General features: G+C 38.5%; 1 protein-coding gene across 4 annotated transcripts in view; it reads right to left on the reverse strand.

Moving 5' to 3' along the window:
* The window catches only part of LOC129495440 (zinc finger E-box-binding homeobox 2), a 136,818-nt gene that overhangs the window by 26,198 nt on the left and 85,163 nt on the right, over window positions 1-25,457 (reverse strand). For all 4 annotated transcript variants that reach the window (XM_055302923.1, XM_055302924.1, XM_055302922.1 and 1 more), the window contains exons 3-4: window positions 19,881-20,138; window positions 14,961-15,032 (exon numbers count right to left, since the gene is read on the reverse strand). In XM_055302923.1, coding sequence (XP_055158898.1) covers window positions 14,961-15,032; window positions 19,881-20,138 — 330 coding nt within the window. The remainder of the gene's footprint in view (window positions 1-14,960; window positions 15,033-19,880; window positions 20,139-25,457) is intronic.

Below are 25,457 nucleotides of genomic sequence, written 5' to 3' on the forward strand. Positions count from 1 at the left end.
TCTCATATTGAGAGACATGTATATGAAATGGTTGCGGTTCTGCAATTTACAGACATATAAATATATAAATGTATAACAAGGAATATATAGATACAGATACATAGATACTTCTCAGTATAATGTAGAAATTATGCATTTATCATATAATCTGATTTTTGATCACTTCATTTGTCAAGGCAAAGGGACCTGAAGAAGTAATCACAAATCGAGGTAACTATATTCATCATCTGTCAGAAAAATAGTCTTTTTATGGACATTGTAGATGATAAGAAAACATAGAAAATTAATTTCAATGTAGTTTCTGTATTGAATTTTTAAAAAGCCCACATAGGGGACGGGAAGGAAAACTGAATGGGGAGTTATCGGAGAGGGAGACAAACTGTGAGAGACTCTGAACTATAGGGAACAAACTGAGGGTCGCTGGAGGGGAGGTGGGGGGAGGGATCGCGTAATTGGGTGCTGGGCACATGATGTGATGAGCACTGGGTGTTATATGCAACTGATGAATTATTGAACTCTACATCTGAAACTAATGATGTACTATAGTTTGGCTGATTGAATTCAAATAAAAAAAATAAAGAAGCCTATACTCAGCATTTGTTGAGGTATATAAATTCTCATGGCTACTTTGTTTAAAGTTGACTAATTAATGAATATAAGCATTTTATCATTAAAAATGCATGTGTGCCTTTCCGTAGAAGGCTTCCAAAACACATATTGGCACCAGATATCTAAAAACAACACTAAGGGAAGAGGACAATCTTTTTCTCATTACACGGCTACGCGGCCAGCCCAGCAGAGCCTCCGACTGCTACAGAGGTGTGTGCAAAGCCACGGAGGGCTCTTCCAGAGTGACAAAGTTGTCTTTTCTTCTTGGGAACTAGCACAGCATCTGGGTGGGTCTCTCCACGCCTGCTCTAACCTGGCTTTCTCCAGGGAACACATGCTCAGATGCTAAAGAGAGCCCCCAACGTGTAAGAACTTTAGGAAAGAGAGTGGCAGAAAGAACAGGGGGGTGGGAATCGGTAGTACTCTGCAGGATCAAATATCTCCCCAATCAGCAGGAAGCAGCCCAGTCAGGGACACAGTCTAATTTTAAAGTGAGGTTCTACATTGAGGGACTGTGACTATCAAAATTTAGACATCACTAACCCTTAGACAGTTTTGATTGCTATGTACAGACACAGAATCCACGTCTTTAAAAGAAGAATCCCAAGTAAGTTCGTATGTATTTATTTTTCACATTACTGTGTAATCTAAAATTTTGAAATTGGTATCCTACTGAAAAGATTCTTAGACTGTGTCCTTATACTTTAGACAACGGGTTTATAAAGTAAGGTGTTTTGCCCAGCAGTTCAGTGCTCTTCTTGTATGCTATTTGCAGAAACATGTAACACCTGAGGATACTCTAGGACAGTGGTTTTCAAAACGTGGGCTCCCGGCCAGCAGCATCAGTATTACCTGGGAACTTGTTCAAAAATGGAATCTGCAGTCTGTGCTTTGACAAGCCCTTCAGGGGGTTCGATGCACACCCAGTTTAAGAACCAATGCCCTGGGAATTCAGCTGTTTGCAACACCTGGCTAAATAAGGTATTCAGCGATACGATTTTGGGAAGCAGCTCAGAATCGGTCCCGTATCATGTGGCCTTCCTAACTCTCTCAGCCTGAGCTCGTAACCTCCTTCTGCACGCACCCACCTGCATATCTCAATCACTGAAGTCAGCACATCACAGTCTAACTGTTCCTTGACATATCTGTGAGCTGACTGTGTTTTATATCAGCCTAGTACAGTGCCCGGCACACAGCTAATGCTCAATAATTGAATGAGCAGACCAGGTTCATTGGGCAACCCATTTTGGCTCAGCTACTTATGATTTTTTTTTAAAGATTTTACTTATTTATTCATGATAGACATAGAGAGAGGGGGGGCGGTAGAGACACAGGCAGAGGGAGAAGCAGGCTCCATGCCGGGAACCCGATGCGGGACTCGATCCTGGGACTCCAGGATCATGCTCTGGGAAGAAGGCAGGCGCTAAACTGCTGAGCCACCCAGGGATCCCTACTTAGGATTTTTAATCTCAGTATCTTCATCTGTAAAATGAGCTAGTATATGCTTTCTGGGGTATTCCTGAAATTTCATAATTTCCATGCTTTCAATTAATTAATTGCCCTAACCCATCTACTCTTATTCACTGGCTAGGCCTAAGGAGTTTCATATATATTCTTTCCATTTAAAAACTCAAAGCAACACAGCTTTCTGATGGAGGAAACATATACACAGGTTAAGATTTTGAAGGCAACTAGAAACCACGGACAACATCACAAGGAAAACAGTGCTTATTACACATTTGTTGAATGAATGAAGGAGACACTCAAGAAGCTTGGGATATCAGTTATTTCTTATGGGAACCCTCGCTGTGAAGTGGAGATAGCTGCCCCTAATCGCAAGCAAAGCTAATAAAACTGCAGCCTTCATTAGCCAGGAAGTAATAGGCTCTTCTTGGTATACACTGATTATAGTCTGCAAATGACCCTCCTGTCTCACCTGCCAAGTGCTCACCGCTTTCCTCTCTTCAAAACCTCTTTCCCTAGCTTTTTTTTTTTTTTTAATAAGCTTATTTTATGGAGTTAACTAGAAATTTTTAAATGATGACTTACATGACCTATCTGACTGGATGACAAAACTCTTCCAACATATAAGAAAGTGACAGTATAAACAAGAAGAAAACGGCATGCTTTATAACAGTATGATTCTCTCCCTGTTGAGTACTTAGGTACTCAATTATCTGATAAACTGATCTTGCACAATTGATTAACACTATATATCCACTCAACTCTTGCTGAGATCAACTCTTACGATCAAACTTGTGTGGCTTCTGTTACCCATATAGGAATCCTAGCTAATTAAAAAAATTTACTTTAAGGGCGCCTGGCTGGCTCGTTCAGTGGAGCATGTGACTCTTGATCTCAGGGTCGTGAGTTCAAGCCCTGCGTTCGGAGTAGAGATTACTTAAATAAATAATTAAAACAAGATTTTAAAAATAATACAAATAATAAAAAATTTAAATTTAAATTCCATGTAAGCATAGTAAGAGGAATTGGAAGGTATTAAACCAAGAGGATAATAATGGTACAGAAACAGTTTTACTCTTTTCCCCACTTTCTTCTATGCTAATGATGTGATACACTGAATCTGTATTTAAAGAGGCCAAACCACTTGCTAGCCTCCTAACCTTATCATTAATATCATCAATTTAAGGGAGTTATACCTCAAACCATGGTGTTTCCTGCTCAGGCAAGATTTTCAATCTAGATCTAGAGGCTTCCAACTGCTCTGGAGACACCTCAGAAGAATCTGGTAAACCTGGACATGCTTGGCATTTCTCTGTGGTACTTCAGGTGGTAAATCCCTGATCCCATGCTCTCCCAATCTCGCTTCTACTCTGCTATTATCCTAATGCATTCTGTGAGCTATAAGCAGGACGGGCTACAGTGGGGCCCAGCAGGCCCGGTGCAAAATGACAACAGCAGAACATTAAACCAAAGTCAAAGCTCTGACAAACACAGGGCCCTGGGTATAATACCATGAGGCACGACCTCCCCCTCCCGTGCCAACTAGCTCAGCCGGTGCTTTGTTGTCTTTGTTCAGGCTTCCCAGTAAAAATTCATTAGAAGCAAGGGTAGGGTGGGGTGGCGTTCAACATTTCTACTCTAATGTCCTCATTTAACAGATGATACAGCGAAGGTACACTGAGGTTTATGATTCATACAAAGTTAGACAAATAATTTCTGGAAAAGCTCGACGGAGAATTCATATATCCTGACTCTTAACCCACTACTCTTTCCACTGTATCATAGTGACTCAATATGAGAGAGAGAGAGAGAGAGAGAGAAAGAGAGAGAACCCCATCTTTTCAGTTTTTCATTATGCCTGATTTGACATGATTTGAATAGGTCCTAGATGCTGACAAGATTGCTGACATTATAAATAGTTCTAAACAACATTATAACACCATAAGTTAGGATGAGGAAAGCCATGGTAAATGCTCACTTCAGTATAAATAAAATATGGAATTTTAAGCTTTTTTTTTTTCTCAGTTTTTCCTTTCATGTTCCTGCTCTTCATTTTTTTTCACTGTGTGATCCACATCCAAGCCTATCAGGGTAAAGTGAGAACATAAAAGTCCTTCAAATTCTCTACTCGAGATGCTTTTTATAATTTCCATGTAATAATTAATGGCTGTGTTTTCCTCTTTTAGATATTTCTTACTTAGCCGTGTTTCTAAGGGCACTCAGTATGGAATAACTTTATGAAACAACTTTACAAAGGTGAATTTTTATTAACTATGATGGTGCTAGTAAGGAAAAAAATGTCTCAAACTTAACTTGGAACTAGAGATCAAAAAAAAAAAAAAGAAAAAAAAAACACCACCCTTTATTCATGGTTCATTTTGCTTTCCCATTCCACATATTACTTGTTTATCCCCCCACATGCTTAATGATATCCTCCTACATGCGTTCCACTTCTTCAGATTAGATGAAACTGTGTCACCCTGTCATAATACTCCATCCCTCACAGGCCTTTCCAGCACAGCCACTCCTGCTTTTCATCCGTCTAAGCTCACAGAGCAAAGAGGTCCACATACTCCTCAATTCACACGACTGTTTCAAACCAATGTTCCTAAGTTATTAATTTGCTCAGCTTTTATTTGTTTGCTCATTTATTCATCAATTCAACAAAACAACCCGTTTGTCAACCACCAAGCTGGTATGAACACTGCGCCCACTGAGAGGGACTTTGGAGAAAAGCAAACCTAATCTCTACCCTCAAACACCGTCCATTTTGTACCTGCCATTCTTTGAAGCCTCGGTCATCGGTTTTTGCCACCATGTTTTCGGACACTACTTGCAGAGCTCAAGTAAGATGACACTTATCCCATGGTTGTGTTTACCCCAGGCTGCCAATGCTATAATTCTGGGAAACTTCATGGCTCAACAGAGAGTCCAGGCAGGATCCTGGCTTCCGGGGTTTTGAGTCTCTCTAGCAACAGGGACAGCCACACTTGGGTACTCGGCTGAACCGGGCATGAGTCCAGCTCTGCAAACTAGAGCTTGAAACTTCCACTCTCTGTTTCAACCTTCTGCCCTTTCCCACCATTCAGGTCGTCATCCCACTGAGGCAGGTGTTTCGTTGAGATAACCCGGCCCTTTCCGGCCATTTCACCTGCTCTGGTTTTACCTGCCTCAGCTCACCTCGGAGCTTTGAAGTCTTTTCCGTCCTTGTCCCTTATTTTTTTTTTAATTTTTATTTATTTATGATAGTCACACACACACACACACACAGAGAGAGAGAGGGAGGCAGAGACATAGGCAGAGGGAGAAGCAGGCTCCATGCACCGGGAGCCCGACGTGGGATTCGATCCCGGGTCTCCAGGATCGCGCCCTGGGCCAAAGCAGGTGCTAAACCACTGCGCCACCCAGGGATCCCTTTGTCCCTTATTTTTGTGTCATTCTCACCTAGCCAAACAAAAATCCAGCCCAGTTTCTTTGCTCCTGGAGTATCAAAGATGGCTAAAGAAATGTAAATACTTGTAACACTTGTTTAGTCTACGTTATCCAAATCGGATATTCTTTTGTGATGGTAACTGAATCTCCACATATTGTCCACGGCAATTACTCTAGGTTTCCATTCTTCAAGATTCCAACCCTACTCCCTTTCCTTTCTGTCAACTTGATCATCTCCTTTCCTACTCACTTCAAAGAGGGCAACACATATGACACGAATTCCCTGAACTACCTTAAATTCACCCCAAATCTCTATAATCGTTCCTCCTTTTTCTTTTGATCTTATTCTAGGAAAGATGTGCCCTCTGCGCGCAGCCAAGGCTACTCTCTAAAGCTACTTCCTCACAACTTCTGATAACTTATTCCATCTTTTACCCAGTCTCCTTGTACATTTTCAGCTTTCTCTATGCCTCACTTTTGCATAAAACCATATTTAACAAGCCTTTTTCCTAAAGAAAATCATCTCTGAAATTTGCAGTCTCTTAAGGTACTGCTCTACCTCATGTCTCCAATATTTCACTCTACACTGTCAAGAGCCCTCTGCAATATCAAACACCTTCCACTTGAACCAACAGAGCTTGTTGTATTTCAAATAAAACATCTTCATCCATATATTGTTATAATATTAATAATAATGATGGTGATGGCTAGCAACAACTGAACATTTGTTATGTCTAACATTGCGCTAAACATTTTACACACATTTCTTATTCACCTTATTCTTATTACCATCATTTTATTTACCCAACTGAAGGTAAGTCCTAAATGACGGTGACTATTCATTGTATTTTTCAAATACAAAATGCCTTAAACTTAGTAGGGTCACCTTATGTGACTATTGATCTGAAGAGCTAATTAAGCTATTAATTTTTAAATTATAATTTATTAAAATAAATTTAAAATTTATTGTAAATTTTACCTTCATGTCATTACAATTTTTTTGAAGATTTTATTATTAAGTAATCTCTACACCCAAGATGGTGCTCAAACATACAACCCCGACTAAGCCAGCCAGGTGCTCCAGGATTTTGCATTCCTTAGGGACAAGAACTATATCTTCTATTTCTTTAGAGTTTCTTTCTCAAGCCTCAGTTCAAATTCTGCACACAACTACTAATCTGAGAGGAAAGAATAAATGTAGGTATCTCGGTAAAGTGATGAACGTTTTATTATTTGCTGATTTGTTTGTCATTCAGAACAAAAGAAAAACAACATATGATTCCTGATGCTAGTCAGTGATCAAGGGAAAGTCTTTGACAGAGTTCATCATTATAGACATTGTATTTACCGTTACATCTTCTACGTTTAAAAAAGGATGCTAGGTAGAGATGGAATGAGATAAAAAACTAAGCAATAAGCAATTCCTTCTCAATATTCATATTTTAGACCTCAAATGCATTGTTGGAGCAGTGAAAAGACCTTTGTCCTATAGCTTGTCTGGTTGGTTTTCTAAGACGTCAAAAGAATTTAATTGCCAAAGGCTCTCGAAATTGACTGGTTAGTCCTCCCATTACAAATTTGTTAAATACTGCATTTTTGTTTTCTAGAAAAGAAGTTAATGAGGAACCAGTGTAAAGGGAGGAAACAGTTTAGAATCCATTTATTTCTTAATGTATAAAATTGGTTTAAAGCTTGCCTGTAGATACAAACTGGCAAGATAAGCAAATCAGGGTCAGCAGCAGTGTATGTTAGGCAATACACCAGGTACTTTAAAAATAATATATCATTGGGGTGCCTGGATGGCTCAGTCAGTTAGGCATTCAACTCTTGATTTCAGCTCTTGATCAGGTCATGATCTCAAGGTCGTGAGATTGAGCCCCACATCAGATTCCAAATAAGTCAATCAGAGAAAGGCAATTATCATATGACCTCACTCATATGTGGAATTTAAGAAACAAAACAGAGAATCATAGGGGAAGGGAGGAAAAACATAAAACAAGATGATATCAGAGAAGGAGGCAGACCATAAGAGACTCTTAATCATAGGAAACAAACTGAGGAGGAGGAGGTGGGTGAGGTACCTGGGTGATGGACATTGAGGACAGCATGTGATGCTATGAGCACTAGATATTATACAAGACTGATGAATCACTGAACTCTACCTCTGAAACTAAGAATACACTATATGTTAATTAATTGCATTTAAATTTTTAAAAAGAGATTCTCTTACTCCTTCTCCCTCTGCCTCTACCCCATCCCCACTCTCCCTCTTTCAAAAGTGATAATAATATACCATTTAATCCATACAATGGACTTTGTACATAGGTAATCATTATTTCCACTTTCCTGATGTAGAAATGAATTCTTATTTACTCAAGTTCATGAACTAGTAATTGATAAAGACAAAATCCAAATGTTGTTTATCTGACTCTCGACTAATCTGAAGCATCCCGAACCAATGTTTGCCTTCCATGTGCAAAAGTATTCATATATTATTCTTAAAAGATTGGAAGTATGTTTAATGACTATAGTTAGAGTCAATATAGTTAGTTCTTGGGCATTAATTTTATTCTGTTCTGTAAGATTAAGAACTGAGACCTAAATTGCCCTGACCCAGTTTCTAGATGTAAGGTTGTAAGGTGCTTTTCTTTTCCCAGCAAAGGAAGGAAAGATGCAGGTGGTTATTAATAGCCTTTTATGACTAGAGTACTAGATTGTCTGAATAAATATAACTTACACACATTCAAAGAGGAAAACATCAGGGGCCTATTTGGGTCTTGATATGCACGTGGAACCGCATTAATGCTAATGATCACCAAGCACCGATGATAGATCCTTGCTACTACTAGCACGTAGGCTTTATAATGCTCCTAAGTTTTCCCATTTCTCTAATCTTCTTAGAAAATGTTTTCCCCCTCCCTGTTTAAAAATTCTACATAATAATTTTATTCTGAATTTGAATCTGATTAAAATATGGAAGACATAAGGTCCTTTATAAAAGGACATTCTTTGTCTTCTGTGGTAAAGCATACAATTTCTTTCATTTTTAAAACATTAAAACCAATGTAGAAATATTAAATGCAATGTAGAAAGTTGTTGATGTAAATCAGGGTTTGCAATACCTCATGCTATAAATCAACTTTGCTGTGCTGCTGCTAATCTAACTTTGTTGTAGAAAAAATATAGTGATATACACTGTGGTTCTTTGCCTTTAACAAGTTGATTTCAGGGACTTAAATCCTGGTTTCACTCTCTGAAGATACTGGAATTAATCCCCTTCACAGGGAATGTTTTCCTTTATTGTGGCTTCCCTTCTCAGAAACTATTTCTTCTCCACCAACTGTTCATTCATTCATCCATTCATTCACTCATTCATTCATTATACCTGTCATAACACCTACCATGTGAGTTCACTACTGTGCTGTGTCCTTTAGGCAAAGAAGGAATAGACCTTTCTTCAAGCAAATATTTTTGGGGCCCTTACTAAGGCTAATAAATATTACTTATTTAATTACCTCAACAATCCTATGCTATCCTAGCATGATTATCTACACCCATTTTACAGCTCAAGAAATCTCTTGTCTTCACAAAATTAACTAGGTAAAATAGGTGTAAACATTATAAAGAGGAACACTTCAACATGCTAAAATTAGCAGTGTCCACCTGAGGGCTGTGGAATTTCAGAGAAGGAAGAGATTGACGTGGTTTGAGGTGTTTTAGGATGACCACATTAAGGAAATGGAATGTGAACTGGCCCTGAGGAACAGAAGGGTGAATAGAGTTTACATAAGCAGAAGAAAGGGAGTGAAATATTAGGGTCTCAAGGAACAGTGTGGGCAGAGATTCAGAGGTTGGCATACATGCGATCCTTTTTTTGTATTACCAAGGGATTTGGTCTGATGAGAATGAAACACTGTTGGTATAAAATGGATGGCACTTAATACTGGTCCAAAGAGTGTGAATTTTGTCTATGGGTACTAAGAGGCAATTAAAGATTCTAAGAAGGGGATTCAAACAATGAGAAAAGAGTTACAAGGATGAATATGGACTGACTAATAGAGAAGACAAAGGCTGGGGACCAGTCAAATGTAATTGAATTTTTCTCATTTGGGAGATTAGAGTAACGAGAGATGAAAATGTCTGGTTGGCAATTGCATACCAGGTATCAAAATATGCCAACCTGGAAATATGAAAGGAAGCCCAAGTGGTGGTGTCTGTCTGTCATTCACACCCTAAATCTCTTTAAAAACTCTTTGTGACCTAGACCATTCTAGGATCTATAGTGATAAAGTGTCCAAAACCCCATACCATTTCTGTCCTCAAGTAGCTTACAAATCTAGCAGGGAGAAACATACCTGCAGGCAACTAAGTATAATATGAAAGGAAATTCATAAATTCTATAAGAAGATCTTTAAAGAATCTTGAGGAGTAGTTAATCTTGAGTGGGAGACTGGAAGATGACTTCCTGGTGGAGATGGCTTTTAAGAATGTGTATGGTGCTGTCAGACTAAAAAGAATGAGTAGCTGTCTAGGTTGATGGAAAATCATAAGCAAAGGCAAAGGAGTATAAATAGTAATGAGTCTTTCAGAGTTGAGGTATATACTAGGAAGGGGTAGTAGAGACAAGATAGATAGATCATGAGGATGCCAACTCAACTCAAATGCCGACTCATTCAGAAAGCAGTGAACCATACGAGGTTGGATATGAAGTGGTGTGGGTGACTGAGTTACAATGACCCATCTGCCCCAAGTGCTAGGAAAACAACTTGTAACTAACTTTGTTAGCGTGAAGAGTGAATTAAAGAAATTAGGGATTGAAATGAGTCCGGTTAACAAAGTATCATAATAGCTCGAATGAAAGATGAGGATTTAAATCAAGATAGTGAAAAACATGATGGGGAGAAATAAAAGTGATATATGCTATTTGTGATAGTAGAAATGATAGTAGTTGATGACTAATTAGATAAAGTATGTAAGAGTCAAAGATGATACCACAGTTTCTAGTAGGACATCTCCTCAGAGTGGTGAAAAACCTTCTGAGGGGAAAGGTTATGTCAGGTAACTTAGATTTTATTTCCAAATCTGCCACAAGTTAGCTATGTGGCATTTTTTACTACTGTTTCCTCAACTATCAAAACACAATTAAGAACTTGATTTGTAGGCTAACTTTTGATTTTAGAATTCTGTGATTCTATTTGACTAAACTCTTGCCATGGCTTCTTGCAGCTTTAAACTTAGCAGAATATACCAAGAAGATACTTTTACATTCTTAAAGACTATTCTCTCCATTTAGATGAATTTAATTAATTTTTGCTATTTAGTAGATGCGTAGAGCTGAGAAGGAAATTCAGAGGTCTTTTCCTTACTTTTACTTAGGAGCAAATTCTGTGTGTTTGAATATTCAGAGAGAAGTATTAGAGACATTAGCTTTGTCTTTCCTTCACAACTTATTCCCATTAATAACAGGACTTTTTATCAGAAAATTTGCTTAAGCTGAGCTGTTTAGAATGTATCTATTTCAAAGTCTGTTGGTTCTGCTCTGATTAGAAAAGAAAAATGATATTTGATATTAAATTAATTCCTTATTTATTCATTAAAAATATATTGAGAGCCTATTCATTTTAAAGCACTCCTAAATATAGAGAGCAAGCTGATGGTTACCAGAGAGGAAGTGGGGTCGGATGGGTGAAATAGGTGATGCGGATTAAGAGTGTACTTATTTTGATGAGCCCTCAGTATTGTATAGGATTGTTGAATCACTATATTGTATGCCTAAAATACTAAATATGACCTTGTACATTAAAAAATAATTACAAGAAATTTTTTTAAATTAAAAAATAAGATTGAAAGGTAAAGTTAAAAAAAAAATTAGGGCGCTCTTATAGCCAATATAGTAGCCTAAGAAACAATCCATGCTCTCAGAGTTTGCAATCTAATTTGGAAAAGACAGCACATTAATTAACAACACACGACAGAATTTATGGCACGGTTAGGTGTTTTGTTCAATAAGCATTCTCCGGAAGAAGATAATCATTGTAAGTGGGGATGGCTAGAGAAGGTCAGCCGGTAGCTGGATCTTTTAGGACTTGGGGAGAGACAAAGAGATGGTCCATTAATGAGCAATTTCAACCAGAAAAGGTGTCTTCTTTCAATTCCCCATGTATTTAGCAATTGAAAAGATTCTGGGGGATAAGAAGCAGCAACTTGTGGTTGTAAAGAAATATGTATTTATTCTCTTTTTTTTTTATTTATTTATGATAGTCACACACACACACAGAGAGAGAGAGAGAGAGAGAGAGAGAGAGAGAGAGAGGGAGGCAGAGACACAGGCAGAGGGAGAAGCAGGCTCCATGCACCGGGAGCCCGACGTGGGATTCGATCCCGGGTCTCCAGGCTCGCGCCCTGGGCCAAAGGCAGGCGCCAAACCGCTGTGCCACCCAGGGATCCCAAAATATGTATTTATTCTCTAAAAGGACAGAGTGATAAACTGAGGGTCACCGGAAATTCCTAATTACCAAGCCCAATGTATTTGTTCAGCATTCTTTCAACTGTAGTTATCTGAATCTTTTGATTGAATTGACCATTCTGTACTTTTTGAAACTTTCTTTCTTTGCCTTCTAGTTGTTTATTTTTTTTTTCTACCTTAATCTTTTCTCTTTCAATGAGTTTGGTTTTTCTCCCTACCCACCAGGAGCCCTGGCCTCAGCTTTTTACTTGTTTCAATAAATATACTCTCAATGGTTAATGCCATGGTCCTATGATGTTAAATACTATCGGAATATATTTGCATCAGTCTCAAATCTATGTCTCCAGCCCTGACTTCCTGTGTTTCATTTCCTCATTTCCAATGGACCTTCTCATAGTCACATCCATATATAACTTTTATATGACAATACGTATCTAAAGGCTAGCTCAAGATCTTCTCAAAATTGGATCCGCCTTGTTATCTAGAAATAGCAAGTACTGCCAGGTTCTAAACATGCAGACGTGTAATCCTGAAGCCATTTTGATTCCATCACCCAGAGATTCAACTGGTTGTTAAGAAATCATGTTGCTAATTTCATCACTGTCACCACCCTAGGACAAGCTTTTTGTCACTTCACACCTGAGTAACTACAATGACTTCCAGTTGGTCTCTCAAAGTCTGGTTTTCCCCCACAGAAATCATGGTAGTATAACATGACACAAACTCTTTGGTCTGGTGCTTTACATCCTCCATCAGCTGGCTTCAACTTAAATGTCCAGCTTCATTTCCCATGTATTCCCTCCTAGGACCCTCTGATTCAGGCGAATCCTTTACTCACCATCCTCTGAATAGATTTCACAATTTCCTTTGTTGGCTCACACATTCCTCTGCTAGAAAATTCTTCCTTGCTTCTCTATACCCATTGAAAATATACTTAGCTTATGTTTCACCTCTGTCATGAAGCTTTTTCTGAATACTCACCCCATAGCATCTCTCCCACTTTGGGGATGTGAAATAATTACAGTTCCTACCATTTGTTGCGTATTTATCACATATTTCTCTTATTGTTCTTTGTTAGTCTCATCTCCCAAACTAAATAATAACCATGTCTTAAATTTCCTGGCCCATCTTCCACCACAAGTGCACCAATGGTGTATAGAGAAGACTCTCAGTGAAAGCTTATTTATTTGTTGACTGACTACACATGAACAACTATAAGCAATAGTAAGTAGTATCAGAAAAAGAGACCTTAAAGCCACATGAAAGCACATTCAGAATTGATTTTTGAATCTTTTGAACAGAAATAAATTTTATTAATATCATTTTAGACTTCAAGTGTATAAACCACTAGCAAATTGTCACGTTGTGGGATAAATTACTTTTGTGACACTCTGAATGCCTAATGAAGTTAATAAGAATTATGATTTATTTATGCTTGAAGTTGAAATGTAACATTTATCTTAAAAAAAAACACGAAGCCATTTCTGATCCCATGAGTTGGGACATTATAGAAAGTATCTAATTTATGCTATTTCTTCATTATTATGCTTTTACATGTAATTATTTTGTCTTGTCTCTATGTTATATGGTACAACATAGACTATTAAACATGGACATAGTCTTAAGAAACGATTAGTGTGATTTATTTATTTTTCAGGTGGGGAAACTAAGTTCCAAAGAGAATAATTGACATGCCCAAGGTCACGATCTAGTGATTGCCAGAGCTATACCTGAAAAGTAGGATTAATCTTTCCTAACTCTATACCTTTTCCCTAATTCCACATTGCGCAGTTTCATCTTTGTACCCTACACTGACATTTTCAAATGAAAGAAAAATTACAACAATTGTTCATTATTTCTCTTATTTTACACCCAACAAAGTGAATTAGTGCCTTGTAAGTTATTAATAAGAACATTCTAAATAGAAGCACAGCATGAGCAGTTTATTATGATGTGTATCAACACAAGGGAGATTGGACTATCATCTGAATTATTCACATTTCTAAAACTTCATAACACTGTGACTTTTTTCTCATTGGTGAGTTGCGTGGAAATAGCTATGCAATTTGTTTTGTTTTGTTTTGTTTTGTTTTGTTTGGAGAGATAACCTGATATGGGGCACTAGGTTAACATCTGTACTGGCCGTGTGAAGGATTGTTTGTAACACCAAAAATAATTAGCCTTATCCAGGAAAAGAGAGATAAACATAGTGAGTCAATGTACATTTGCACTGGTGATGCGGGACTTTGAGGGAAGATGCCGTGCAGTTTTGGGGGAGGAACATGGAATGCCACCACTGTCCTGAAATCCCACTCCACAGCAGGAGCAGAGTAGAAGATAACACTGCTTACTGCTTTCCTACTGTAATTTTTTGAGCTTCATTAAAAAGAAGTGAAATTGTCTCTTCTCTCTAAACCTTCTGCCTGGAAGACATTATTTAGAGGAGGGAGCAAGAATTAAAAGTGCAGAAAGAATAAAAAGGAGCTCAGGTGTTCAATTTTTGTGAGGAATGTTCACGGAAATTTGGTTTGTCTTCCTGAAAAAAACATTTACAGTCTAAATTACAGCATATCATTTGAATTCTCAATGACTAATATCAAGTGGTAGCCAGGAGAGGCTTATTACATTCTAATTTTGTGATTATTTATGCAGTCTTTTAAAATAAAAATCACTACCAAAAATTTGCCCAACCCCTGCTCTGAAAAAATGTCTACATCCAGTTCGGTTTTCTCAACTTTCACAGGCCAATCAGGGGTTTAAGAATGAAAGGTACACTTGCTGAAGAAAACTAAAAAATAAATAAATAAAGTAAAATAAAATGAAATTAAGGGAACTCCGATCTGAGACCAAAACAGGAGACTTGGAATGCCTGACTCAATTGCTAAGTCTTGGAGGGACCCGTGTGCCTAGGCCTGTGTTTCTCTTCCTCACCCCCCGGGGCCACAGGACATGGGGCAGGTACAACCTCGATGTAGTAGACACCACTTACCTGTACCATTGTTAACTGTGGTCTGGATCGTGGCTTCAGGCCCCATAGTGTCATAGTCTTCCTTCATTTCTTCTGTGGGGGAAAATTATCGTTAGCATTTGAAAACTGTAGAAAGGCTTACTATACTAAGCATGCCAACCACAGGAACAAGGAAGATTCTTTTAAAGGAAACAGAGAAAAGGCTTGTTGTAAACCGCTAAACAATAGCTTTGTTCAGGCAATTGAATGAATCCAATAGTGCTAGCTACACAAGAACTTATTTACTTTAAGCATTACTGCAAGCTGTGAAAAACAGAGGTGCTTATTTGGGACAAACGGAGGGCTTTTCTTCTGGTGGCAGTTCTAGTGACAAACAGGGGGAAAGATATTATTTTTTCAATACGAGTCAAAAGCAACTAAGTATTTGTATTTAGGAAGAGGCAGGCTAGCTGCTGTGCCTCGGGTAACTCTGGATGATTAGTGGCCAGTCAGATTTTCACGCTTTTTCCCCCTTGGAGTAGCTACGATGGAGCTAGTCTATGCAGGCATATATTTTTTTTTTAAACCTAACTCTATATATAAAAACTTGAAGGCTCAGTTTATAAAACAAGGATCCCGGAGGTATTTGAAAACAACAACAACAACAAAAACAAAAACAAAAAAACACCTGTTTCACTGTTTTATATAAACTTCTAAAACATACCTTCCTTAGGCCTGTCCCTACCGCTCCGTAAATCTCTCTCCTCCTTATCATTTATGCTCCAGCATAAGTGTAATTGTAGTCATTTTCTGAAGAAAGACACATAGACGTAACGAGAGCTCAAGGTGGCAACAAAGATGGAAATATGTAACACTGGGGTTGAAGATTCATAGGTGATAAAAGGCTCTTTTCCAAAAATTGCCATATTTTAAATTAAGGAGAGTTTGAAAAACAGGAGAGATCTTAAATTTTCTGCCTCCCACATTATAGAGTGTGTGAGAGGGCAGAGAAGGGCAGCCGACAGGTAAAAATGCTCCAGGCAAGTCAACTAAACACAGGCTTTTTACAAAATTGTATTTTTACAATAACAAAACTAATGAGAACCAAACACAATCCAGGATAAACATCTCTCTGATCATCATTTTACTTAAAACGAGAGAAACTTTATATAAATAGGACTCTGTAAATTCCCAAATTTATCCTGACCATCCTTTGCTTATCGCATTCTAGTCATAATTATCTGGGAGAAAAGCAGGTTCTAGCAAATGTTACAGCAAAATTAAAATATATGATTTACAAGTAGTAGCCTGCCGCCTATCTGTGTATATTATCAGAACTAAAAAAGCATGGGCCTTTTAAGGTAAAATGCCCCGATATAAATAGACGCTAATTTAATGCTACTACCCATAACAGTCAGATGATTTGAGTGGTATTTGTTTAAACTGCACAACCACTACAAGTCTGTTTCTGGCCCTGGACTTCTCTCTTACTTAAGGAATATTTTCACGGGGCCGTTTTGCATAAAACATTTAGAAGTTCAATATATGGCAATATTGTATTGTCAATTGTAATAATCGATTGGTTGAAAAGCTCCCTCATCTGATATTTTTTATCAGTCTCTGGGAGGAATTAAATTAAGGTATTTCTGAGAAGTTCAGTACTGGCTATAAATATAGCTTTTGTGTCTTTCTTCCTCACTCATCTCATGTGATTTCTGGTAGCCAAGAGTCAGAAGAATCATAAGTTTTCCATCTGAGAGATCAAGTCACTGAGGGGAAAACAGTTAACAGCAATTTTTTTTTTTGCATAATAGTGGTAATGTTTAAGATTTCTGCTGCACTTCCTTCCTCATTGCCATTTTCTTATGAAAAAGTAAAGAGAAGTTACAGTAGGTGGTTGCTTCCCAAATTATTAAATGCCAGGCATACAAATGTATAGGTGGCACTTGGTGTGCCTCACACTCTGTAGTAATACTTGAGCTATAACCCTCTTTTACCAAAGATTATGCAACTGAAATGGTATCACTTTTACCTAGAGTGTACTTTGCTTCCATTTACTGAGTGCCGACCTTTCCTTTCTTTGAATATTAGGCTCAATTTAATAAAATGAAACACTAATCCCGTTCAGGTATGTGTGTGAAATACCATGTGTATATGCCTATTTAATTAAGTTTCCCTGCGAATCCATTTCCAGAAAGACATGATAATATGCAGGTTAAGAACATCTCCCCTGAATTAAAGGCAATCCTGGCTGTCGTTTTGCTTCTCGCCTAACCTTAAACATTTTCCAAGACACCTCTGACTCAGCATACAGTGTCTAAAACCACATAGTATATTTGTTTTTAAAACACTTGTAAAAGTTTGCATTTTCCAGTCACCCTTGGGATGAAGGTTTGTAAAAATAAAGAGCACTTTCTTCCTTAAGATGAAGAATCCTTGAATAAGCAGAAAGAGGCCAAGATGCAGGTGATTTATTTAAGTCTGTGTCAATGATAATGATGTCATGGTTTCCAGCACACTGTGTCCACCCCATTGTGGGACGAAAGAATGTCAAGGACAATTCTAAACACAAAACTTTGATTGTGCTGGAACCGGAAAGGCACAGTAAGAGCTCCACTGCGCTCTTCAGTTGAAAACCTGCATCCTGCAGACAAACTACAGAAAGCATGCGAGAAAGAGCAAAGGAGAGGGGGCTTATCTCAGAGTCAAGCTATGTGCTGAGGTATGATGGTAGACAGCCAGGCACCAGGGATAAAACACTACTAAATAAAACAGCACCAGAATTAGAATTATTGTCTATAGTGTGTGTTTTGAACAATAAATAAGAAAAATATTTTATCAGAAGAAAAATGTGTTATCTAAGAGTCAGGATAAACAATGAGTAGCTTTTTAAGACCAATTTCTTTTCATTAGACATCAAGGCACCACATCAGAGCACTTTTGGAACAATAAAAAAAAGAACAATAAATCATTACTAATCATTAGAACTAGACAGGTAATAGCCGGGTAACTTTCTTGGTCCAAGTAGCCAAATGAGATTAGGGATTTACATTTTATTTAATTATTGTGACTCCAGAATGCTAGTTTATTTACCATAAAGGTAAGAGCAAAGAACAGCCTGTTCATTTGTATCACAGGCACCATTAACTACAGGTGATAACAGGGTCTGTAATGCACTCATATGGATTATTGTATATTAAAACATTTAGAATTATGATCCATGACCAGCACAAAAAGCTGCCATGATCACAAACTACTACAGCTCGACATTACTGTTTTGGCTGTTTTTCAATTATTGATCTTAAGTTTTTAAAATTAAACTTTTTTTTTTTAGAAGTTTGGAGCCGTACATTTGTTATATCGTTATTAATTATTCCTTTAAGGGTGGAAATTCTAGTAATTGGTCCTTACCCTTGATTTCTAGATATTAAAATTTAAAGCATCAGAACATTCATTCTTATAGCCCTGCATATCTAGTTCATTAACAAATATGAATAGCTAACACCAGCTCATTTAAATAGTATGTCTTACATGAGTTCTCGCCACACTCTGTTTCTGTCACACTGCTCCCAAGAATCATTGGCTCTTATTATACATGTAAATGGCTATCATAAAAATAAAAATTTCATTTAAGATTGTTAATGACTTCTGCAGCAGTCAGACTTCCTTTAATGATCATCCTCTGCCCCTAATTAAACGTATTTATCTTTCAAGCATCTTTGGCTGAGTTCTCCCTCATAGTTGAAAATCTAAAACCTTAAGTCTTAATGGATATAACGATAAATGTTTATGTGTGGGATTGCTGAGATCCGAGAAACCTCCACCGAAAGCAAAATTGGAAACAGAAAGAATACAAAACTTGGCACAGTAATTTAGGAAAACGAGAAACAAATACACTACACTCAAACTGCCATGGGTCTTTTTTCTCTCTTTTTTTTTTCACATTTAATTTTCTTTAGGAGTGGAAGTGCTTTTATTATCCTCCTTCCAGTATACCGAACAATTACCCTGCCTAGGTTCGATGCTTTACAGTCTGCGACATCACAATGGCATATAGGTAGACTCTTGCGCTTACTTATTTCCCTTCCCACCCACTTCACCTATTTATAAAAATGCTATTGTTATTTATATCGTCAGAGGAAAAAAAAAAACCCAAAGTGGGATAAATCATGACAGCTCTCATTGGGTCTTGGGACTAGAGATTTAAGGAGACACTATGGTTTGAACTGGAAGAGTCAATAACATTTCTTTTTTTTTTTTTTTTTTTTTTTTTTGGCCAGCCACCTCACCAAGTATAGAGGAGCACAGGGAGTCTATGGGAATCTGATTCATTCTCTTCGATTTGGTTAATCATTTCATACCTCAGTGACGTTCCGTCCTCAGTGAATTTTAGACCAAGGCATTTCCATATGCAGAGTGGCATCTGAAGTTTTGGTCTGAACATAATTTACCTTATTTTTATGATAGTTGGCCCTGGATCCGTTTTACCTCCCCAGAGAGTCCCACCAAACAGCACGAATCATTATCAAGTACTTAACTGTTAAATAGTAAGGAAGCTACCTGACCAGGTGAAAGTGTGAAATCACATTCACACTTAACAAAGGGGAATGATTAGATGGTTGAATTACAATAGAAGGTGTCAGACAGACACTGAAACTACATGCAGTGGGCAGTCACTTGGTCTGCATTGTTATAGGACTTCCACACAAGACTTTCATATACAGGTTACTTGTGAGTCTCCCCCCACTGCTTCCATTTTCTCCCTGAAAGCCTGGAGCTCGACCCTAGTTCACGTTCAACCTGCACCCACTGAAACACCATCTCTCCCTACGACCATCACTTCTTTGGTGGCCCTCTTCTGCAAAGAAATATGTTTAATTATTCGGTCGTGGACGTTCCCCTAGGCAGGAAGGAATAGCTGAAGATGGCCCGGGAGGGGGCCAAGCAGTTGTAGACACTTACCTGGACCGTCTACAGAGGCTTGCAGAATGTCGTTGCCGTGCCAGGTGTGCTCCACTCCACCCTCCCTCATGTCATCTTCCTCTTCTTCTCTTGGCAACAGAGCTTGGCTCACGTGTGGGGAGGACTCATGGTTGGGCACGCTAGCTGGACTCCTCTCCTGGTCCAGGGGGTTAGCAATCCCGTCCTCCTCAGCAATTTGAAGCTTGTCCTCCTCATCTGTTTCTGAACCCGTGTCCACTACATTGTCATAGTTCACCACTGAAGAGGAAGCACAGAACACACACTCTCTAAGCACTTTGTTGAAAAAATATCAGTCACCCCTCATTGTTTAGTTAAATGGAAAATAATTAATATTTTCATCACTTAATTACTCAACCATGTCAGGAAAATATAATTAATATCTTTCATGTTTGAGCATTTTTGTTCTTACTCAATTATCGCCACGTACCCTTTCTGATGTTAAGGCGTCTTCTTTACCAAAAAGATGGGAAATTTTAAAAAGCAACACCAGCACACATACTCAGAAATACATCTACACTGCATGTGCAAAGAGACACATGGCAATATGTACTTCTGATACTCCCCAAAAACTTATTAAACAGACCTGCAGTGGACAATTTTATTAGCTTAGCGACATGGAGTGTGTGCTGTAAAATGTTGTACTATAAATACGACATGACTTCACTATATTAGCTGTGGTTTTATTCCTAGAAGCCACAGGCACACACTCACACTCACACACACACACGCGCGCGCGTGCGCACACACAACATGTCCATCTATTGACTCAATACACAAACACATACACAAACCTGCTCAATCTGAAATGTTCACTGTTGCGTCTACGTCAACCGTCATGTGCTAAGGCCATTTATATCCCAATCTTTTAAGCAGAAAATGAGGAAAAGCCATATCTTCTGGGCCATTAATACCACTATTGAGATATCTTCATAGTGCCATAATTACAGAAGATTTCAAAGTGACACAGGCAAGACCAACACAAATGTTCAACTAACTCACAAGAACCGGCGGGCTGCTTTTGCAGTCCTGAGTCCCAGCAATGCTCAGTAGCTTTTCTTAAAATAGACAGCCTGTAAATAAGGTCTGTGAACTCAATTGAAGGTGGCTGTTTCTGAATTAGTCAGCCCTCACAGGCTCTCGGCCTACATGCTAGTACATAAATTGTCCACTTTACCACCAGACAAGAAAGATTAGAGTAATAAACACGGGGCATTAGCTCAGCTAGAGAAACACACCAGCCGTTACGCACACACAGGATTGCCAAGAACTGTTAACCCAACTCTCCAGAAACACACACAAAAAAACAAGTTAGAACCATGACATCATGGGAACAAGAGGGAGAGAGAGAAAGGGGGAAGAAAAAAAGCCCGTGGAAAAAAAAGAAAAAGCGCAAACAATTTTCAGGTTCATTTTGATTTCTCTGCGCCTAATAAAGCAATCCTCCGCTAAGTTATCAACTGAGCTATCTCAAGTGGCTCTTGCCAGCTATCGGATTATACAAAAGTGGCAGAAAAGGAGGAAAAAAATGAAAAGGATTGTGTGTCAGGTTCATAATGCTTTTGGAGAATTCTGGAAACATGTCTAGTTACAAATTTTAGTCAGTCATATCTGTTTGCTTTGACAGGTTCCCAGGGAGTAAAAAAGGAACAAAAAGAGAGAGATTTTTTTTGTCATGTGAGGCTGGGGACAAAAAGATTACACCGTGCATATCTGCTCATAATATGATCTTTGTATAATCCGCGGGTCTGCACTTGCCTTCGGAACAACTGCACAACAGGTGCAAATTAAAATGAAAACGGCAGCGGAGCCGGGCAAACAGAATCTGCTGACCTGGTTTGAATACCAATTGACGGGGGAAACAAAACCTTTTCAAGAGGTGTGACCACAAGGGCTTAGGCAAGTTCAGGCTGGGTAATGCCCTCAGATCTACAAAAAGAGAGATATTCTAACATCTCTGGTCTAGCTGTGTGGTCCAGATATACCTTAGTACAATCAATAATGTGCTGCTTTTTTTTTTTTTTCCTGGTGACTGAGATTTAACCATTTCTTAGCAACAAGCAGAAGATTCTTTACAAATTTTCTGAACGCTGAGTTCGGGGGCGGGGGTGGGGGGCGGTGAGAGTGGGGGGGGGTGCTACAACAAAAGCTCCTAAGGCCTGGGAAGCTTTCAACCCACCTCCTAAAAACTGATCTCTGGGCACAGGAGGAATAAAGAAAGGTCCAGAAGGAGTGAATAAAATTATCTAAGGCTGGACAGGCATTAAAAGGCCTTTATCCTGGAAAAAAACCCATGCCTTTTAAGGTCTTTTTCTGCATGGACCACAATATCCCGTGTGACACGTGAGTGTTCCTGCAGCAATACAATTGAAATATTTTCTTGTGAAAAAAAAAAGAGAGAGAGAGAGAGAGAGAGATAAATGATTTATGAACAGCCCTTGAGGAGTCCCAAATATCAGAACAATCTAAACAAGCAATGAAGTCATGTCTCACCATATAGGGTCAGGAGTACAGCATCCATCACCTTCACAGGCCAACAATACTTCACAACCTTTAGGGTTCTCGCTCACAAATAGTAGTAAATACTTTTAAACTAAATAAATAACTGCTGTCAAGTTCACTTACAGAAGCAGTATGCCATCTTTTCCAGAGCTGTTTTAACTAGGATATCCATTCCCATAGCCATTGTGTTGGTATCCAAACCCCCACTTTACCCCCCCCCTTTTTTTTAATCCAGGTGAAACAATTCATAACAAAGTTAGTTTGTGTATCTGAATTCGGAGTAGATCCTCTCATCCTGTCCTTTTTTGGCTGACCTGCTGACAATCAGAATCAAATCCATTAATATGGTCGTCGCACTTCCTGTTTCTCACCTAGTCCTCCCCATTTCTAAATCCGCAGGATTTGCCTTTACGTTTTTCTCTCAAGTCCAGTCAGTGGATTTGCCTGGTGCAATTATTGGGGAAAATTTCACCACGAAATAATCTGACTATAGAATGGCCAATAGGGGGTGGATCTACCCCCATTTACATTGTGAAATAAAATAAGCTCATTTTCCCATTTGTTCCCATTTTCATCCTTTGCCCACCATCATCACCACTGGCATTGAGAGATCTTAATGACATAGCTTTGTCTCTGCAAAGAAGAGATTCGATTTTGTATAATAACTAATGTATACTGGTTTTAAATGAGGGTCATTGGGAAGAGTATATTAGTCTCATGTCTATTTTTGAACTTGTGATACATATTTTTTATCCAGCATTCAAAAGTGCTGAACCGCCTACATAACGTGGCAAAGTTCTATTCCGTCCTTACATTAGGTCAAATAAGTCGCCCCTTGCATGAGTCTCAGCAAAATTTTATACATGTATTGGAGCTCCATGGCTGGCAGAAAAACAGACAGTTACTTCAAAACCACAAAGAAGTGGGAGCCCAAAGAATTCCTTTCTGCAATTCAATAAACAAGAGGAAAGATGTACTGTTTGCTGGCTCAAAATAGACACTAATTTTACATCTGTCTCTGAGGCACAGCAAAAAGCCAACTAAAGAGCAGTAATAAATGTCCAAAAACAGCATCAGTATCCAAAACTCTCCCAGTAATCTTCAGAGGAATTAATTACAATTCTGTGTAACAGTTGCATTGGCAAAATGCACCCATAATTATATACAGGTACTGTACTGTATTACAGGGAAATTTGCCATGTGATACCATGTTTACATGATAATTGATGGATAAGATAAAACTATTTGCATATGAAGTGCATATGAATTATTGGCATGGCTCACCATTTTATGTGGAATCATATTAAAGTTTCATTTTCTCTAAAACTGTATGTGTAATATGGGGTTACCAAAGGGTATAAAGCTGATACTTAAATTTGCTTTATAGCAAATGGGCCTGGAAAGATATATCTGAATATGCATTACTAAAAACCTATATTTAAAAGACTTCATAGTTTATCTATAATAAGCATTATTTTCACTTCAGCAGATTGCTTTATATTAAATCCTCTCTATTCTTCCTCCTAAGTAAACAATACTCTAAATTGTATCACTATACCAATTAATTTTACAATCATATGCAAAACAAATAATGGTTTCTCTTTATTGTCTATTGATATAACTTTTCTCCCCTCCCCCCCCCCCCCGATTTTTCTATTCTGGTGACATGTAACGGAATAGCAGCAAAACGTGACATTTTTATAATGTCCATACCTGCCGGAAAATTTCAGCATTTGCAAAAATGGCCTATCATAGCATTTAAACATTGCTGATAATTAGCTTGACATTTGAAATACCAGAACTGTTGTTTTGAAGATGCCCTATACGATGTTACCTAACTAACCCCTTTTCATACTTATGTGCTTTCTCTACATTTTTCTGTCAGTTAGAGTACAAACAAGCGATCAGTTGCTAATGTATTAACATGAAAAGGAACTGATGTTAAGGGGGGGGGGGATACTCCATCTTCACCAGAAGCAGAAGTTTTCTTGATGTAAAGGAAAATTGCATATGCAGATTATAGACACTTGGTTGTTAATCAGGCGGTCAATAATGATTTTCTAGAACTCCATTCAAGCTAAGAGGGCCAATAAATCGTTCAATGCGATCATCAAGCACTAATTAAACCTACAGTGTGGTAAGTCCAGAGGACACACGGGTGTACTGTTCTCACCTCAGGAAGCTTGCTATCTATTTGGAGGAATGGAATTATAAAGCTCTAGTGCTAGACCACTTGGCATCCACCCTCCACATGTGCCAAGGAAGCGATACAGGCACAGCGAGGTCCAGTGACTTGTCTAAGGTCCTGCAGCCAGATGGTGGCAACGCCGGTGCCAGGAAGCACGTCTCCAAGCGTACGGCACCCACGTAAAATATATACATGGTGTGACAAATTCCCCATGAAGGATGCAGTCTACATGTAAACCCCACAGGATCAGAGTAAGGAAATGAAAATCCCTGGGACTTTTGGGGATTTTCACAATGCAAAATAGAGATGGTTGCTTAATTTTGAATTGTTTTCATGATTGTTACTTTCAGGGATCCCCTTAATTTGAGTTATAGAAGCCTACCAATTTGATCAATTACTAGAATCTAACAATACACCCATGCTTCTTCCCACAATAGTTTGTAAACAATAGAACTAAAGAGGCAGTTCCCAGAATTATGAGCTTGAAGACCTGTCTTCTCATCCCAGTCCCAACGTGTAACCAGCTGTGTGGCCTTGGCCTTTCATACAAGGAAACTTGGTACAAATGGGTAAAAATAATGATGATAGTTTTCCTGTCTTTGAGGTTGCCACAGGGAGTCCACGAACTTGTACGTGCGATGACAACTTTGTGAAGTGTAAAACACTGATACCCACTGAAATAATAATAAAGATGGAACCAGAGGGGTGCCTGGGTGGCTCAGTCAGCTAAGAGTCCAAGTCTTGCTTTCAGCTCAGGTTGTGATCCTGGTGCCGTGAGATAAAGCCCCATGTCGGCTCTGTGTTCAGTGGAGAATGTGTTTCTCTCTCCAGCGCTCTCTCTCTCTCTCTCTCTCTCAAATAAATGGATA

This window comes from Nyctereutes procyonoides, unplaced genomic scaffold (genome assembly GCF_905146905.1).
Source record: "Nyctereutes procyonoides isolate TBG_1078 unplaced genomic scaffold, NYPRO_anot_genome, whole genome shotgun sequence".
Classification (NCBI taxonomy): Eukaryota; Metazoa; Chordata; class Mammalia; order Carnivora; family Canidae; genus Nyctereutes; species Nyctereutes procyonoides.